Consider the following 18,801-nt stretch of genomic DNA (forward strand, 5'->3'; position numbering starts at 1 on the left):
CACACCTCACAGAGGTAGCTGTTATTAGTATGTTGGTACATACCATTCTTTTTATGTGAGTGCAAACAGAATTATAATTCAATATTTTTAACAAAACTGAGATCAAGTGAAAAAATCCACTACTGTGACCATTTTTTTAAACAATGTTATTACCAATATTTCTTCAAAAACATTATTTTAGTATCTGACTGTTATTCAGCCATAAGGGTTTACCACAACTACTGGATAATCAGTGATTCCTAAGTTCAGTGAGCTGCAGCAGCATGCTCAACTCTGATTATACCCTACGTATGAATTCTAAGCAATGAAATCACTAAATCAAAACATTATAATAGTTTTAATGCTTTCAATGTATACTGCCAAATTGTCCCTGCAAAAAATGTACCAGTACATATGATTAAGGCCCACAGCACCCAAGCCAACTTGAGTATTATTACTGTTGTAATCTTTGCCAATTTGACAGGCTGATAAACAAAGGAAACTAGTACTACTGAAATTTCAACCTGTTTTCCAACTTAAAAAAAAATAGCTAAAGGATGTATTAGATGATTTCTAGTAATATTGAGAGAGCAGAAAACGTTACATTAACCAACAGCATTAAAAATAGATGGAATATTTATCTATCATCTATAATGTCATAGGCACTGTGCTAAAAAAAAAAAGAGAGAGAGAAAGAAAATAAGATTTTATTTAACTTTTGAGTTAAACTAGAAGAGCTGCATTTTCTTATTTTATAGATGGGCAAACAGAGGTTCATGAAGAGGGTAGGTAACTTAACCAAAGTCATATGAATGAGCAGAGCAAGAATTCAACCTCAGGACCATCTTACATCAGAGATAGTTAACATTCCACCCCCGGCATTATGTCACATCAATACTGCATATTACAACGTTCAAAGAGATAAAATCAAAATGTAATTACTGTTGTCATGGCATCCTTCACCTAAAGAATTCAATTCAAAAATAACTACATTCTTTTTAAGAAAAAGAAATTTCTTAAATGGGAAGAAAATTCCAAGTTGTTTACATTATGTAGTATGTACAGTATACTTCAACCAGGTACAAAGAATTAAAAATAATCTAATTGAGAGCTTTTGGAAAATACTGAGGAGAGATGCTTTACCTTTAACTTTACTATGTTTCACACCTAAGCAGCATTTTTTTTCAGCTTTTCCTTTCATCTTGAACAAGAAGTGTCTCACTTGGTTCAAGTAAAATTACATAAAACATAACTACAATTTCTAAGTTTCATACATGAATAAAATAACTAGACACACATTTAATAAAATCATAAAAATAAATATATATTCTATAGTATTCTTAGCCCCAAATAACCAAAGGCTTACACCCACACTCCCTCTACATCCCATAAATACTGACTAAACGAGCGAGCTGTTTTTAATGCAAACCCCATCTTGGTAAAATGTAATTTTACCATCAGCAATTATTAATTCTGATATACATATAAAAATTAAGTAGAAGCTACTGATTAACATATTAATATATTGAAGCAGTATGTAAATACCTAAAACTAAGACCCTTCCAAAGAATCTCATCCTATTAATAACTTATTTTTGCAGGTAAATTGCTGAGACTTTTTCCCTTTATAACATATCTTGGATTGACATGTTAACGTTAAGATTCAGTGAACCTCAGCAACACCACTTCTAAAATATGGGATTTATTACTATTCCTTAAGTACAAGAGGAAATAGATGTCTCTATTGATGCTTATTGATCTCAAGTACTTAATCATATCTGAAGGTTTTGTCTTTAAATATTAGTATTCAATCCTAATTTTAAACCAACTATGTGGGCCATTATTTCATCAGTGCTGACCTCCAAAAGGCAACAGTTTCTGCAATGATGGTTCATTATCTTTATCTGCAGAGTTACCACTCATCATATCCAATTTTCCATCCATCAGCAACCTACAATAGTAGGATGGACAATGCCCTCTGTGAACTCTGAGTGCCCATGAGCCAGTGGAAGTCTGACAACAGACAGACACGTGCTGTGTAGTTCTGAATGGTCCCCCAGAAAAAGTATGGCCCCACTTCGATAAACTTCTATCAAAAACTCATTCTGAAAAGAAATGCATTCAAATTCAGCACTTCTCAGTTATTTTATATACTAACAAAATATCAATACATTAAAATATAAATTAGTAGTACAAAAAATTCCTTAAGTACATAAAATGCTTGTAATAAATGAAAGTTTTGATAAAACATGTAGACAAAACTTTCACAAGAGAAAGTTTCTGTATCTTCCCTCAGTAAGTTAGCTGATTTTTCTTTACATATCTTTTAGGCATTCTTCTGCTTGATCAGGTATTCATTTCTGTCTAATTTTCTTTTTGCCACCATCACTTTTGCACATCTTCATATGTTATGTCCATACATTCAAAACAATTCCTTTGGAAATGCTATTTTACTGACCTTCTTAAGCCATTTCTCATTTATTTTACCCATTTCAGATGATAAACTTAGTAAAAGTCACTTTTTGACTTTCTATTTTCATGCTTCTTTTATTTTGAACATTGGTTGTTACATACGCTTAATAATTTAATCCTCGTAGCATGATATTTAGAGAGTAAACTCTCCTGATAGTGGATGCTTAAGTCCACTTTACTCACCCTTAAAAGTATTACTATTATTTATAACACTAGTGATGACAATGTATGAGACAAGGTAAAAGCTCTCCAAAGACAGCTTTGATACCATACAAAGTCAAACAAACTAATTATACCAAAAATCCTTTCCTAAAACTGCATTAAAATTACAGTACAATCATCTAGAGTCCTGTAGAAATTTCATTTTAATTTCAAAACTATGAATAAATTATGCAATATGTATCAGCATTCATGACATACTACAAAATTCATAAGCGTTTAAATGTAAAGTTTTAACTATCTAATTATAGTTACACAGTTTAGGTACGTATATTTTAATTTTTCTATTGTTATATACGATTTACAGTCATATGCAAACATTCAACTATTGCACAGATTTTCAAGAAAAGATTCTAAAACTAAAGCCCATCACATATCTGCTATTTTCACAAACCAAAGCAACCACAGCTCCCAGTGTACAAGAACTCTAGCTGAAGAAGGAGACTGTTTTAGGGGTTATTCTTTTTTTAAAATGAGTAAAAAGATCATGAAGTTATAAAAAATTTATAGATCAAAAATCAATTTATCAAAAAACTCATTCAGAGGAAAAGCTTCATGGACATTATTTTAATAATATTTTAATGTCTAATCTATAAAATATTTAAGCAGGCCTAAAAGCTGAAAGAACTATGACAATAGGTTTTCCTGTTCACTTTATTAAAAATATCCAGAAAAAAACTGCCTCTGAATGCTTCCTTAATTTTTTTAATAATTGAAAGATAAGAGAAAATAGAAGTAAATACAGTACTTTGAAATCATCCTTGGGAAAGTAACAGAAGAGCAAACTTTACTGAACAATAAATCTATGTACCCTGGAAGTGCAATCATCTTAATAAGGACTCAAAAATTATAATTTAAGGAAATTAGTATGTTGTCTCTCATTTGTGTTATAAATAATTTTCTCAGTTTATCATGTCTTTTTAACTATGCTTAAGGTATTTCTTGCCATACATACAGAAACCAATAAAATTCACATATAAATGCCCTCTTACTGGACAAATGTTCTGTCATGTTTCATGAAATGAAAATAGAAGTGAAACAGCCAGAGAGGGCTTCTTTGGTGGCGCAGTGGTTGAGAGTCCGCCTGCCGATGCAGAGGACACGGGTTCGTGCCCCGGTCCGGGAAGATCCCACATGCCACAGAGCGGCTGGGCCCGTGAGCCATGGCCGCTGAGCCTGCGTGTCCGGAGCCTGTGCTCCGCAATGGGAGAGGCCACAACAGTGAGAGGCCCACATACCGCAAAAAAAAAAAAAAAAAAAAAAGCCAGAGAAAAATATAAAGAATAAATTTTATTAAGGAAAAATTTGCTATGATAATTTAAAAATGTAGTTCTTCAGAAAAATACAGGCATATCAAAGGAACATAATACAACGTTCAAACAAAGAGTCATGCATATATAGGAAATCAGTTTATGGTTTTAAAAAATGGTGCCAATTCAAATCATGGGTAGACATGACATGAGAAAATTGCTAACCATTAAAAAAAATAATCTACATCATAAGAAATTCCAGATGAATAAAGATGTAAACAAAAATAAAACCTTAAGTATCATAAAAGAAAACATGAGAGTGTTTTCTCAAAACTCTGGAAAACAGATCTTTCCAAGAAGACACATAATTTAGAAACTATAAAAAAAACCTACGACTACACAAAAATAACATGGCAGTGAACGAAACAAACAACATAATCTGTCCTCCCACTGCCCACATTCTAGTGGGGTGGGGTGGGGTAGAAAGAAAATGAACAAAGATATTCTGCAAGTGGGAGCGATAAGTACAATGAAGAAACATAAAATAGGATTAAGAAGGCACAGAGAGTCAGGCACGGATAAATGCTACATTATGATGATAAGGATGACTAACATCTGAACAGAGCACTGACTCAAGTGCAGTAGTCAGCTGTATAGATATCTAGGGGAAGAACATTCCAGCCAGAGAGAAAAAGAAATGCAAAGGGAGCTATGAGTGCAGTGTTTGAAAAACAACCAGAGGCCAATGTGGCTGGAAAAGAAGGAGTGGAGTATAGTGGTAGGAGGGAAGATCAGAAAGATACTCAGAATCAAGCTCAATAGAGCCTTGTAGCCTATGGAGCTTAATCTGAATGAGAGGAAGCTGGTGGAGGATTTTGAGAACAGGGACATGATGTGACTTAAGTTTAAGATCCCTGTGGCAGCTGTCTTGAGAACCACAGGCAGCATGGGTGGAGGCTGGAAGACCTAACAATAACCTGGGAGAAGGGCGGTGATGGCTCGGCCTAGAGTGATAACGGTCGAGGTGGTGAGAAGTCAGGTTTTTCACACACACACACACACACACACACACACACACACACCCCTGTAGCACTACACCTAAATGTGGAAATTATGATTGATCATGGAACACAATTTAAGTACTATAAAAGATGAAAAGTAGAAACAACATAACTAACAAAAGCTAGGGGATGAAAGGGGTAGATAAAATAGGAAAATAAGTCCAAAATACAGTAAGGTCAGAAGACTAATGACAAAAAAAAAACATTTGCAACTCATATCACAGACAAAGGGCTAATCTCTCTAATTTATGAAGGGCTCCTCTGTTACCAAAAATGAAAGAGAGAGAGAGGGAGAGAGCGAGCGAGCGAGAGCGCGAGCGTGTTTGAGCACACACGTGCGAGAGAAAACTAAAAACCCAATTGTGGGGCATAACTAGCAAGGGCATCAAGGGACAATTCACGGAAAACAAAAAAACCCCAATCATGAAAATCATCGTATCATTCAAAATAAGAGTTACCTATTTAAAAAAAAAAAAAAAAACTCAATACAAACACATATACACATGTATCTCTGCAACTTGTAACTGACTCAGCAATTACAGTTTTAGGAATTTATAGTTTCCATTTGTTGTATTTTAACGTGTTACAAAATTAAAGTTATGTGCGTTTCTTGTAATTAACTACATAGCTTCCTTAAAGTGCTATGTTTACTAGTGAGTTAATAAATGTTTACTGAGAGCTCACTATGTGCAAGGCACTATGGTAGACGCTCGGTATGCAACGGTGAACGAAACGGTCCCTATTTTCACCAATCCACAATAAGGTAGAAAATAATAAACATATAAACAAGCTTTATACACATATAAACATTCATATACATATTTTTTAAATCTCTAAATACTTTTAAAAGTATTCTCAATTAGAATTTCTAACTTACATTATATTAGCTCCTTGCATTTTTATAGAAAATCACGTCTTTAAATGAGCTTTGCAAATGTATTAACATATAATGAAATATATTTGTTTTATAAGGTCTATTATCTTCTTTTTCAGTTTAGGCCCTTTTTTCTAATTTTAATGTGTTTTTTTCGTGATTGTTTGTGCGAAGGTTTATCTTTACCAGATTAAGTAAATCCATATAGTATTTGCAAAAAAAAAAAAAAATACAGGCCAACAATAAAAAAACAAGCTAGCTTCCTGGGTTCTTGGCAAGTTTCTCAGAACACAGTCAGCTACAAAAAGTAGAGTAGTGGGGGGCAAACACAGGTAAACACTACAGTAAACTTACATGAAGCCTGAGCACAGTCTGACTGAGTCCTTCCAACCTCACCTCACTACCCCTCACTGCCCCTCCACATCCCTACTTGAACTCCGCCACTCCAAGATTCTCACTTAATACAGCTGCTGCTGAAAGCTCACATATAGAACAGGTTTCGTTAAACGCCAAGACTCAAGGTTCCATTTAGGCTACGGACTTTTAACTTAAACCTAGTAACAATCACGTCAGGAAGGCATATTGCTAAAAGCCATCTATTACAACATAAGGACTACTTGGCTAAACACGGGCTATGTAAAAATTATACTTTTCCATATTTTCATATACAGTATTAATGATTTTTACAAATATATCATTTGTCAAACCTAAAATTCAAATTCCTTAACAACACTTACATGTCTAAGAAGTAATTCGAGAAGCCAGTTTAGAAGTTCTACGGATACATTTTTTCTTTGTTCCTTCAATAACTTATTTAGAAAATGTATGATATCTATTAGCAGTTTCTCATCTTCGGTGCAAGCAGGAAGTACTTGTAAAAATCTACAATAAAGAAGACAGTAATCATGGTTTCTAGTTCTTTAAAGTAAGTGGCGTGCGGATAAGTATTTAACAACCTGCTGAGAAGTGGGGTGCTGATTTGCTGTGTTTGCCAATTTCCATAGTGTAAATACCCCGCCATGGCTGACTGCAATCCTCCAATCTACCACATAGCTGTGGAGACAGGCACTGCAGCACACCATTATACAGCATTTCCACAGCACAGACAGAATCCATATAAACAACATCGAGAGCACAGATAACAGGAAAATGTAAAATACTTAGGAAGCCATGACTCTGCATAACCATTACCTTTATTTTTAATATAATTTATTTAATTGTAAGTTTACAAAGTTCAATTTTAAGAGTGGTTGTGTTTAACAACTAACTTGCAAAAATCCAGATAATTTAACCATCACCTCTCTTACAAGGCAGTCCTAGCTGGCGACAGCACACCACTGAAAAAGGTGAACTAGATACCCGAATTGTGAGAGCTGCACTAAGTAAGAGCCCACATTTTAGAAACTCAAATAACCTTGCATTTTGAAAATGGCACACTTTCCGTTTAATAGAGTTATACATTTTATACTAAAGTCACGTGAAGACTAAAATGTAAAACTGCTGGCAGCGGCTGCTTATCAGTCTTGTTTCAAATGCAGCCATCTGCTACCAGTTAAACGTGTTAAATTTACAAGCCGGGGCCTTCCCAAAAACTACTAAAGGACCTCCACATGGCTATCAACTCCATGAAATTCAGAGGAAAAAGAAAAATGAGATAACTTACTTAAGAACAGACCGAAAGCAAAACAAAACAGCCAGAGTTACCAAGCCTTTAATCAGTTCCCTGATGTCTCAGCTCATTTATTGATATAACATGGGCAGGAATAAACTTTCAGTTTGTTTACCCATGTCTTACCCTAATCATTTACTTCTGTGAGATAAAAAATAAGATTTGCTATGTTAGGATATAAAAATCTAATAATTATAATATTTGTAAAAATTATAACAATTTATTAATAATTCCAAAATGCAGTAATTATGTTAAAATTTTCTCTTTTGCTATTATTAGACCTGTATTACAGATAATAAAAATCCTTAAATTTTTCTTTCTAAAAAGCATTTCTCTCATGATACCAACAATAAGAACACACGCTCCTAACTTCAAACATGTGGAGATGAACCCAAATACGATTCCATCCAGGCCTCTGAAACCAGCAGGCTTGAGCTGATACTGACCTGTTTAGTGTGGTGTGCCAAGACAAGGACTTCAAGGTAATCCCACATGGGCCAGTGCCACCCTTGAAAGACAATCTGTCATTCAGAAGATAAAAACTCATCCTCGTGAGAGCAGCCCTCACTTCCCTGTGGGCTGCAGCCTGAACAATGGAGCGTAGACAGTCCTTCAGTCCACTTGCTGTGTGTGTCATCTTCAGAGTAAGGGTGTCCTCAGTGGATAACTTCAATGTATCTAAAAATCTAAACAAAAAGATAAAAAGAAAGAGCAATATAAAGCTATTAAATAAAAGCTCACAATTATTTTTATTATAAACTGTCTCCCCCAAATTCTGTTTTGTTTCCTTTTAAGGGTGACTCACAGCCAAAAGAAAATCTGATGTGTATCTGTCAATATTAGGGTTTCATACTAGCATGAGGATGTTTATATTGACATTTTCCTGCTTACAGAAATATAATTTGCTTTCAAATGAGAAAGTACTGACAGATTAGAATACTGAGGTATTTAAAAGTCATCATCATCGTCATCACCCCAGTGACGATAACGAAATTCACCTATGTATTTACTAAGCTTCTACCCTAACCCAGAGCACTTTTCCTAGTGAATTACATCTGTTAACTAACCAAACTTTATATAATCTCCAAAACAGCATAGAGCACAATGCTTTTTAATTTAAATTTCTTTGTGTGATAGTTTTTAAAAAGTAATGAACGACATGTAATCTTTAAAACGAAGTAAAAATTATAATCTTCAGTGAGAAAGCAGGGTCAGACGATAAAAAGTAAGAAAGTTACTTAACCTAAAGGAAAAATAAGGCCTAGCTAATTAATCACAATTAGGTAGATGTGAATGCTTTTCTACTACATGTAACAGCTTACTCTTGGATTTTAGTTTCAGAGTTCATTTGCTTCAACAGATTATCACTCCCATGATACCATGATAGGTTCCAAGCTATTCTCAGCATATCTGAGACCGGCTTCAAGGCCAAACAATCAGCAGATAACGGCAAAACTATGGAGTAAGGACTCACAGCATGGTGGCCAAGTACATGTACTGGTAGATGATACCTAAAGAAAATGTACAAAAATAATTACATACTTTTAAATTCTTAAGTGCTACTCAAAAGAACAAGCCACAGATGAGGGCTAGTTCTACGCCTCCCATTCTACAGCAATACAAAGATCTCTCATGTGGTCCCAGTTTTGAACAGTTACCAGGCTTTATTCTTTTGCCATCCTCTAAACTTTCAAAAACACCTGATTAAACTTCTTTCCTGAGGACTTACCATACTCTGTGTTGTATTAGGGTTGTTTGCAGAGATGACTGACGCCCCTTGAAGTCGAGGCCCATGGCTACAGTGAACCACACACACAAGGTGTTCAGCTGAAACACAAATGTCTACTTTATGCTACACACTGTACGTTATCTACCTTTCATTCACAGTTACATGGCATGGCACCATGAAATCCATTTTACAGATGATCAAAATGAGTCTTAAAGACGCTAAATGAATTGCTTATGTTCACAGGGGTCACTAAGTGACAGAATCACAACCTACTATTTTCACTTGAGAACACAGCTGCACCATCAATAAACTCAGTCACTGTGTGTCACCAAGAGAACCCAGAAATATGTTTAGATCTAAGAAAAGATTCAATAGCAGTATCTCTTAAACTAGTTAATGTTAATTTAATAGTGTTTAGCAGGACTGCAATGCCTAGCATCTCAAATGTTAAAGAATGATTTTGCTTATAAAACATATCCCAAACCCCTAATTCATGTATTTGTAACTAATATTAGAGAAACACAATTGGATAGGATTTTTAAGGGGAAATTTAGTGTGCTTTTTCATTTCATGCATCTCAAAAAAAAGAGGCTAAGGTAGAGTTCTGTATATAAATGAAGCTGAATAATTTTTTAAAAGATAATAAATTTTAAAAATTGGAATTTTCCTTAGAAGTAACCAGGGCTCCTTAGAGAGATGGCTAATGCTAGGTCTGAAATAGGGAAATCAAAGGTGAACCGTGGACATCTCTTCATGCCAGAAAGCAAGAATGTACTAAAAGGCTTGTGAAGCCATGTCAAAAGGACACAAAAGCCTCCTTGAAAGGACTTGCACTAACTGAAAAGAGTTAAGGCTGTGAATCAATGGTCAAGCTTTTAATAAGTTATAAAATGTACTGCAAATTACACCTGAAGAACACAGAAGGAAGAAAATAATAAAAAGCAAAGGGTATTACATCAGGACCAGTTTGAGAAACCACTACACATCCACCATGTGGACAATTTTTAAAATGACATTATTATGTGTAAAGAAATTACTGTTGACATTTCTTCTGTATGGACAACCTTGATCTTGAGGTAACTCTCTGACCCTTTTCCCCAGGACAACCAAATAGATATGGAATGTCAACAATTTTACTAAACCACTTTGCTTATGGTGACAATCACTCCCTGCATCTGGACTGGGAGGTGTGGAAACAACCCACACCTGTGTGTAAATGTACAGTGGGAAGCCACAGCTCTGAGCATCCCTGAGTGCTGTGGCTCTCCTACATGATGTGCCTTATGGGGACCTGGACATTATGCCCACGGCATGCTTCCTAGAGATCACATTTTCTATTGGGACGTGGGCCTCCTATGCCAGGACAGCCCCCAGCACCCACACAGGTAATCACATTTCAAGCACGACCTACTGTTGTGTGCGTTTTATTATTTAGCCAAACCTAAAGACCATAAAGAATGTGATGTCTACAACTAAAGAATTTCATTCCTAAGGATATATCCAAGAAGAACTATTGGACACATATCCCAGGAGATACATACAATAATGTTTACAGGGATGTATACAGGAGCAAAAACCCAGAATCAACCCAAATACCCCATGACAGGAGAATGAATAATCTGTGGTATCGTCTAACAAGAGTATTATACAGTAGTGAAAATGATTATACTACATGTAATATCTAGCAAGCTATAAAATGTTATTTTTAAATTAATCATAGTTTTATTAAGATGTAACTTTCTTACCCTTAAAATACACAGATTTTAAGAGTACAGCCTGATGAATTTTTATATATGTGTTCATTTGTGTAACCACCACCCAGAATAAAACACAGAACATTTCCATCCCCTCAGAAAGTTTCTTTGTTCCCTCTTCTTGTCAATTACTCTCCTAGCCCTCCTCCAAGAGGTAACTATTATTGTTACCTATTCTGATTTCTCTCACTAGAGATCAACTTTGTTGGTGAACTTTAAATAAATGGAATATACAGTATATACTCTTTTGTGGTTGTTTTCACATTATGTCTATGATTATGTCATAAACCCTATGTCTATGAGACTCATGTTGTTGTGTAAAAAGTAGTTTTTAAATGTTGTATAGTGTTTCACTGTGTGAGTATAGCATAGTTCATTTATCAATTCTCCTTGCTGTTGGACATTTGGGATGTTTCACGCTTTTGGTTACTATACATAAAACTGTTATGAACATTCATTCACCTATATATGTATATAAAAGGATAGGGGGTGATGTCAATACCAAGAGCTGGAGAGGGTGTGCAGCATCTGGGACCACTACACTGCTGCAGGAATGTCAACCAGTACACCACTCTGGAATACTGCTTGGTAGCATCTACTAAAGCTAAACATATAAATATCCTCTGATCCATATGTGTTCAAGATTATGCTTAGCGGTCATTATTCATCATAGCCCCAAACAGAAAACAAACCAGATGTCCATCAGTGATAGAATGGTAGCTACACGGCTGTATATTCTTACACAGAATACTACACAAAAATGAAAATAAATCAAATACTGCTAAGGCAACATAATCTGTACCCTGTACCCAAGTTGAGCAAAAGAAGGCAAATGCAAGAATATAAAGTTCAAGAACAATGTATAATAACAGGAATGAAAACTGAATTATCTTTGTGGGCGCTGGAAGGTAATAAGGAAGGACAAAAGTGGTTTCTGGCATGCTAGTGATATTTTGTACCTTAATCTACATGTTAGTTACGTGGGTGTATTTATTTGGAAAAATTCAGGATTTGTAAACTTTATGTATCTTATACTTCAATGAAAACAATTTACTTTTTAAAAAGTCTAGAGAGACATGAAAACCAAATGCAATTCATAACCTTGACTGGATCCTGAATTTTTTAAAAAAAAAATCTATAGAAGATATTTGGGATGTAACTGGAGAAACTGGATCATGTTACAGAATTATTTTTAATTTTCTTAGATGTGACCATTCATAGTACAGTGGTTATGTAGGATAATGTCCTTAATTTAAGGAGGTACATGCTGGAATAACTGGGAGGGAAGTAAAATTATGTCTGAAACTTATATTTAAATGGGTTGGGGAAAAAGATTACCTAAAAATAAATAAATGTATTGAGAGAGAGAGAGAGAGGGAGAAACACAGAAAAGCAGACCCATGTGTTAACAGTTGCCGAATCTAGGCTGAAGGGTATGCAAGTGTTCACTATATAGTTCTTTCAAGTTTTGTATAGACTTGAACAATATCAAAAAAAACACTTGGTGACAGGGATGTACACTTACTGAACTTTCAGAAGCACCACCATGAAGGAAAGATTAAAGCATTACAAGTCATGTGATGAAACGCTAGATGAAAACTTTAACAAATCATAGATTTTGATTTCCCTTTCTGTAACAGTATTTTATCTTTGAGAAAATCAAAGAAATAAATTCTTTACCTTCTAGAAACTGAAACAGGCAAACTGAAGACTGATGGTGAAGGTTTACTGGAAAGATTATCAGACCTATTTCACAAAAGAAACACAAAAGGAAAGAAACAACTGAGCAGACCATCGTTTTGTCTAAGAAACACAACTTGCTTCGCTTCCTTGACTAAAACTCAAATCAAGAGCTGCATTTGGTTCTATCATTTAGTATAGTTATAACATGGTGCCACTACCCAGATTTGCTTTTGAAGAGCAAATTATGCTTTTCTTTAAGAAGTCCATATAATAAATGACCCACACAATGCAGACGCTGTACTGGCAGGTGGCCTCCGTGTCTCTCTCCCACTGATCCTGCTCAGGGTCAGTGTTAATCAGATATTACATCCTAAACATCTTCCCCAAGGTTTTCTTAAATTAAATATTAAGGAAAAAACACACAAAATTGAGACTATATACCAAAAAACATATTAATGACAAAACTTACTATAGTAATTATCAAATTTTGTACTTAGTAATGTTCAACAATAAAAGTTCAGGGTGACTTTTTGAGCCAATGTGCATAATAGTGCTACTCAAACCAAAAATCATACCATGTATATCTACCATAGAAAGCATAAGCTTCCTAAGTCAGAAATTTCCATGCACTGCTATAAGACTGCATCAGAAACTCAGACAGACAATTCAGAGTAAAAACCTTTTAAAAGTCTTATAGCTCACCACATATCCATTCTTGATACTTCATCAAATAACAGAAGACAAAATAATGCTCCAACTTCAGTCACGACGGTACAATCTTCATGAAATATCAAGGAAACTGTAAATAAAAAGAAGCATAACTTTATAAAATATTTTTACCTCTAGAAAGAATGAACTTCAAATTTAAAATATCTTAACTTGAAAAGAAGAGATGCCATTCTCAGAGAAATGAGATGCTAACCCAGATAAACTGACATCGTTAAAACAGTGGCTCTCAACTTTCAAATCTATGCAAATCTCTGCAGGGCTTGTTAAAACAGAGTTTCTGATCTGGTAGGTTTGGAGCATACAGACACTACTGGCCTAGCACACAGTATGCACTCAATAAATGTTTGCTGAGGAATTAATTTTCCTTGTTGAGTACCTAGTTAAAAAACTAATTTTGCCCTAAATTCATTAATGAGAGATATTAAAATTCATTTTCAGGCTCACTTAAGTAATTTTTGGAAACATCAATGAGACCAAAAAAGTATTAAAAGGGTACAGATTATGTTGCCTTAGAAAATGCCTTTGAATCTAGTAGGTGCTCATAATTAACTGATTGCTTGAATAATTTAAATCAAAATTATAAATGAAAAGGTAAACTAGGAACTAAATTCTACTGAGTGAGGTTAACAGGAAGACAATTATTAACAAGACAAAAGAAAACTAGAGATCCATAACTGCTACCCTTCCACATCAATCTATAAAAAAACTTATAAAATTTTACTCACTATTCAAAATTTATGAAGCCGAACACATTGACTCTCTTTAGAACTTTACCTGGTTTGAACCTTTATCAATGTTACTTAAACTGTGTCCTATTCACTTGGCAAGCAGAAGCCATTAGAAGAGAAGAAAATGCTAAAATAAAATGACTCATAATATTTTGAACATAAATATCATTAATCTCTTACATGCCTGATAATTGACAAGGTTAGGCATATTGAGACATTTGATCAAGATGTCTCTTGTAGAATATTTAAAAGCAATGGCCTACATTTCTAGGAAAGAAAATATCACAGAATGTTACAAAGCTCTCTATTGAGAACAGTCAGAAAAGAAGAGAAAAAAATAACATGGAATTTTTCCACCTAAATACATTACTCAATTACAACCAAACTGAAAAAGGTTAAAAAAAAAATCACACTTTAGAAAATGTAATAAGTTAATGCTCAGAGTCATTCAGGATGGTCTAGTTCCCACTCCCCACAAGTTGAGTCTATACACTCTGAATGCCAGTTTAAGGACATAGTCAGTTATAACAGCAAAGCATCAGATCTAAAGGCACAAACAAAACAAGAATGAGGAAACAGACACTGGAAAGAGGCAACAGAGACAGCAGCTGCAGCGCGCTCTCTCTCTCTACAGGTAACAACTGACCATCTGAGCACCAAACGACAGCTACATCAAGGTGCAGAGAGCGATCAGAGGCTTCAGCCCTTCTCAGCCCTAAGGTCTGCTCTGTAACAGGATTTTAAGAAAATTCCCACAAAAGTGTTAAACGTTTTCCACTGCGATGGGTTTTTTCAGTGGCATATTCACTAATAAACTTTGTTATTGTGTTAGTAAAGCGGAAAGAAAATGTTACCTACAGTTAAAGAATAAACAGTTAAAGCTGAAGATTGCTCTTATTACTGTCAGAATGTATTTTATTTACCTCTGAACAGCAGGGTCAAGAGAGAAGGTTGTTGGGAGAGGGAAACACGTAGGACTGGGTCAGCACAGAGAACCTTCCTCAGGAGCGTGAGGCTTGGCTGTACTAGACACTCTATTACCTGGCCAGCAGGGGAAAACACAGTTATTTATTTTTATCAATTCTAAGGTGAGATAAAATATACTATAACATCGTCTTAATCTAAATGTCATGCTTTTTCATCAAAATTGTGTGAAACTAAAATGCAAATATTAAGATTTTCTACTGAAAGTACGTTTTGTATATACTTCTGCTTATACATCTAATAGAAATGTTAAGGTTTTCCTTTAGAGATCTCACTTTTAGAAATTAAAAAAAAATGAACAAGGTAGTGGATGTTACTCAAGACTGAAACTCCAAGTACTCATCCAAATCCAGTTGAATTCATTTCAAATTTAATTGATAAAAAAACCAATCTGTAAAAATATGTCTTACCTCTCCATCCTGACTCACACATTTATTTAAATACTCAATTATCTTGTCAGTTAAGCATAATTTTTTCACCACAGCATGCATTTTAATATCTGTAGACCAAAAAAAGTTACTAAAAGTTAAAGAACATTTTCTATAGTTTTAAAAATAGAACAGACAGCCACACAACTTTTAAGAATAATTACACCTAGTGTTGAAAATTAGAGGATGACACTTTAAACTTTTTACTTTATACACATCTGAACAATTTGAAAACTTTTAAGTAACAAGCACATCTTACTTCTGTAATATAAAAAAAAAGCTATTTAAGAAGAATAATTAAATGAACTAGCTCAGATTCTGAAAAGGACTAGAATTTTAAATACAAATGAACACTTTTATTTGTACATGGAAAATTATTTTATGTTCTTTCATGGACATTTCTTCTCTTTTCCAAATCCATCATCTCAAAATGTTTAGAATTCTCCACAAGCTAATATGTAAATATGACTTGCATTTTTCTATCAATATTAATACAAGATCTTTAACCTCAAACTGTTAATAGCAAATATAAAAGAAAGGGTCTGTAACATACTCTACATATTTCTAGAGAATATGACCTCTTTTTTTAATAAACATATACATGCGTGTGTGTGTGTGTGTACACTGCCACAGTCTAAATGTTTGTCCCCGCAGAACTCACATGCTTGAAACCTAATCCCCAGTGCGGTTGTACGTGGAGGTGGGGCCTTTGGGAGGTGATGAGGTCATGAGGGTGGAGCCCTCCTGAATGAGATCGATGTCCTTATAAAAAGAGGAGAGCTTTGTTGCCCCTTCTCCATGTGAGGGCACAGGGAGAAGACAGCCACCTATGAACCAAGAAGCAGGCCCTCACCAGACACTGAATCTGCGGCGCCTTAATCTTGGCCTTCAAGCCTCCAGAACTGTGAGAATAAATTTCTGTTGTTTATAAGCCACCCAGTCTATGGTGTTCTACTTTAGCAGGCCAAATAGACTAAGACACACACACACATATACCAGATATCACTAGCACCAAAAACTCTAGCTGCTTATAGATTAGTGACAAGTATTTCACAACTAGCAGACAAATTTTCTTAGTTTGTACTCCTATATTCTCACTGAGAAAGACGTACAAATATAAAGTTGATATTTAATTTGTAGCTTTCACTGTAACTACCTTTAGCTGCCACTTTAAAAAGGTTAGTTTCCACTACCCTCCAATATAGTGCATACCCAAATCATAAGCTTCATTTTTGAAATGTTAAACAATACTGAAAGAATACCCTCTAAAAGTTTTCTTTAATCTTCTTAGCCAAGGCTCTCCACATTTGATTGAGGCTTATTTCCTGTAGTCTCTATTATTGTTATTAAAAGCACAAATATGTTGAATATGATCTTTCAAATTACTCTCTCATCCCAGTTTCCACTAATGTCAGGATGGGAATATCCATCATACCCCACCTTCCAAGTTAAAAAAAAAATTTTTATGTAAATGCAAAATTACTTCTCTCAAACATTAAAGATAAATTACATACATCACATATAGGAAAAAATTAAAAACTCAAAGAATAACAACACTACAAACAAAGCTAAGAGTAAATTTTACTAGTTGTTTTTAAAAATAAACTTTTAAAGAAAATACATAGTTACAGTGCATTATTTTTATCTTACCTACCCACAAAGTACAATTTGATTGATTTCTCTAAGCAAGATGGAACAAACTGAAATATCATATACTAGGTAAACTGAGAAAGGAACAAGCAATTTACTGTTAGAATTATATCAACATTTCAGAAGAAAGATAATTTTATCAAATGACATTCCACAGGTCAAACAACAATAATCTAGACCAAGGGTCAGCAAACTTTTGCTTTAAGGAACTAGATAGTAAATGTGTTGGGCTTTGCTGGCCACATATGGCCTTTGTCGCATATTCTTTGTTAAAAATGTAAAAACCATCCTTAACTTGAAGGCTGCAAAATAAAAACAGGCCACAGGCCAGATTGGCCTACAAACCATAGTTTGCCAACCCCCAGTACTACTACACAGAGCAATCTAAAATTCCATTCTCAGCAGCATTTTCCTTAAAAGATTACCTTGCATAATCACAGCTAACTGTTCTGCAGCTGACTTTCTCAAAATAAGATCAATATCGTCTGAGATAAAGATGTCATATACCTTTTCAACAGTCTCCAGCTGAAAAAAAAAAAAATTTTTTTTTCATCTACTTCCAATTCTCCAGTAAAAGTCTACAGTTATAAAAACAAAAGCTCAAAGGCCAACTTATTTAAGTAACTGATATATTTACATATATTGCAACAATGATGTGCTAGGTCAGAGAGGGAGTTAGGATCCAAAACAAAGATCCATGATGTCAAATAAGCCTCTCCTCTTAACGTACACTTCCACTAGGAAGCCATTCATGACCCACCAACCATCCAAGTCACACAGCATCACTACGGGTAGTTCCAGGCTAGCCCGAGAACAGCAACCCCAGACACGTGACCTGGGATTTCTCTGCTGCTCCCCGAAACCACCAGCTGGAATTCCCTTGGCCTCTCCACTTCCCCCTCTTAGGGACCCCCAAGCGGACAGCTCTCTGGGGCTTGCTGCCCAGCACTCTGACCAAGCCCCCCACCAGCAGTCCCTGGCTGTCACTTCCTGCCGGGACAGTCTGAAGAGGCAAAACACAACAGGAAATGGGGGTAGAAAAGGACCGAGAGCACACCCCTCCTTTCTCCCCCCCTACTGCCACCTGCAGCCCTCATGTGGACTCAGGAAAGAGAGTTCTAGAACCCCACTCCACCTTCCTCCACGTGACACACAGGGCGCAGTAGCGATACCAGTGGCTCAGTACGCAGGAATTCCCCAACAGGACCTGGTATGTGGCCCATGGAAGGTTCTCCAATCCTCCTGCCAGGGCCATCAGACGGCCCCGAACACTTAGGTTAGAAGAACACTGAATATGTTTCCCTGTTTTAAAAAATCCATTGTGTTGCATGTGGCTCTACCACAGGCCTCGGGGTCTGGTCTAAACTTAAAGAAAACTGCCAGACTGCACACTTGGAGTCATAGGAGAAGCTATGAAACACAGGAATGAAGCAATGAAGATAACGGACAGCTTGCTTTATCTGATCCTACATCAGTCCACGATGATTTGGGGGCAGTTCTGGGCAGACAGGGAGATGAAGGCTACACCTCTTAAAAGGGAGAAAAAGCCAAAGATTTAGAAAAGAGATTAACAAAAAAAATCTCAGAACCACT

General features: G+C 35.4%; 1 protein-coding gene across 3 annotated transcripts in view; it reads right to left on the reverse strand.

Annotated features, from left to right (window-relative positions):
* RTTN (rotatin) overlaps positions 1 to 18,801 on the reverse strand; it is a 138,058-nt gene that overhangs the window by 74,616 nt on the left and 44,641 nt on the right. For all 3 annotated transcript variants that reach the window (XM_082668203.1, XM_082668202.1, XM_082668204.1), the window contains exons 19-26: positions 17,634 to 17,733; positions 15,541 to 15,629; positions 15,070 to 15,187; positions 13,392 to 13,488; positions 12,687 to 12,752; positions 8,846 to 9,034; positions 7,970 to 8,209; positions 6,592 to 6,736 (exon numbers count right to left, since the gene is read on the reverse strand). In XM_082668203.1, coding sequence (XP_082524329.1) covers positions 6,592 to 6,736; positions 7,970 to 8,209; positions 8,846 to 9,034; positions 12,687 to 12,752; positions 13,392 to 13,488; positions 15,070 to 15,187; positions 15,541 to 15,629; positions 17,634 to 17,733 — 1,044 coding nt within the window. The remainder of the gene's footprint in view (positions 1 to 6,591; positions 6,737 to 7,969; positions 8,210 to 8,845; positions 9,035 to 12,686; positions 12,753 to 13,391; positions 13,489 to 15,069; positions 15,188 to 15,540; positions 15,630 to 17,633; positions 17,734 to 18,801) is intronic.

Source organism: Grampus griseus, assembly GCF_964374135.1.
Source record: "Grampus griseus genome assembly, chromosome: 12".
NCBI lineage: Eukaryota > Metazoa > Chordata > Mammalia > Artiodactyla > Delphinidae > Grampus > Grampus griseus.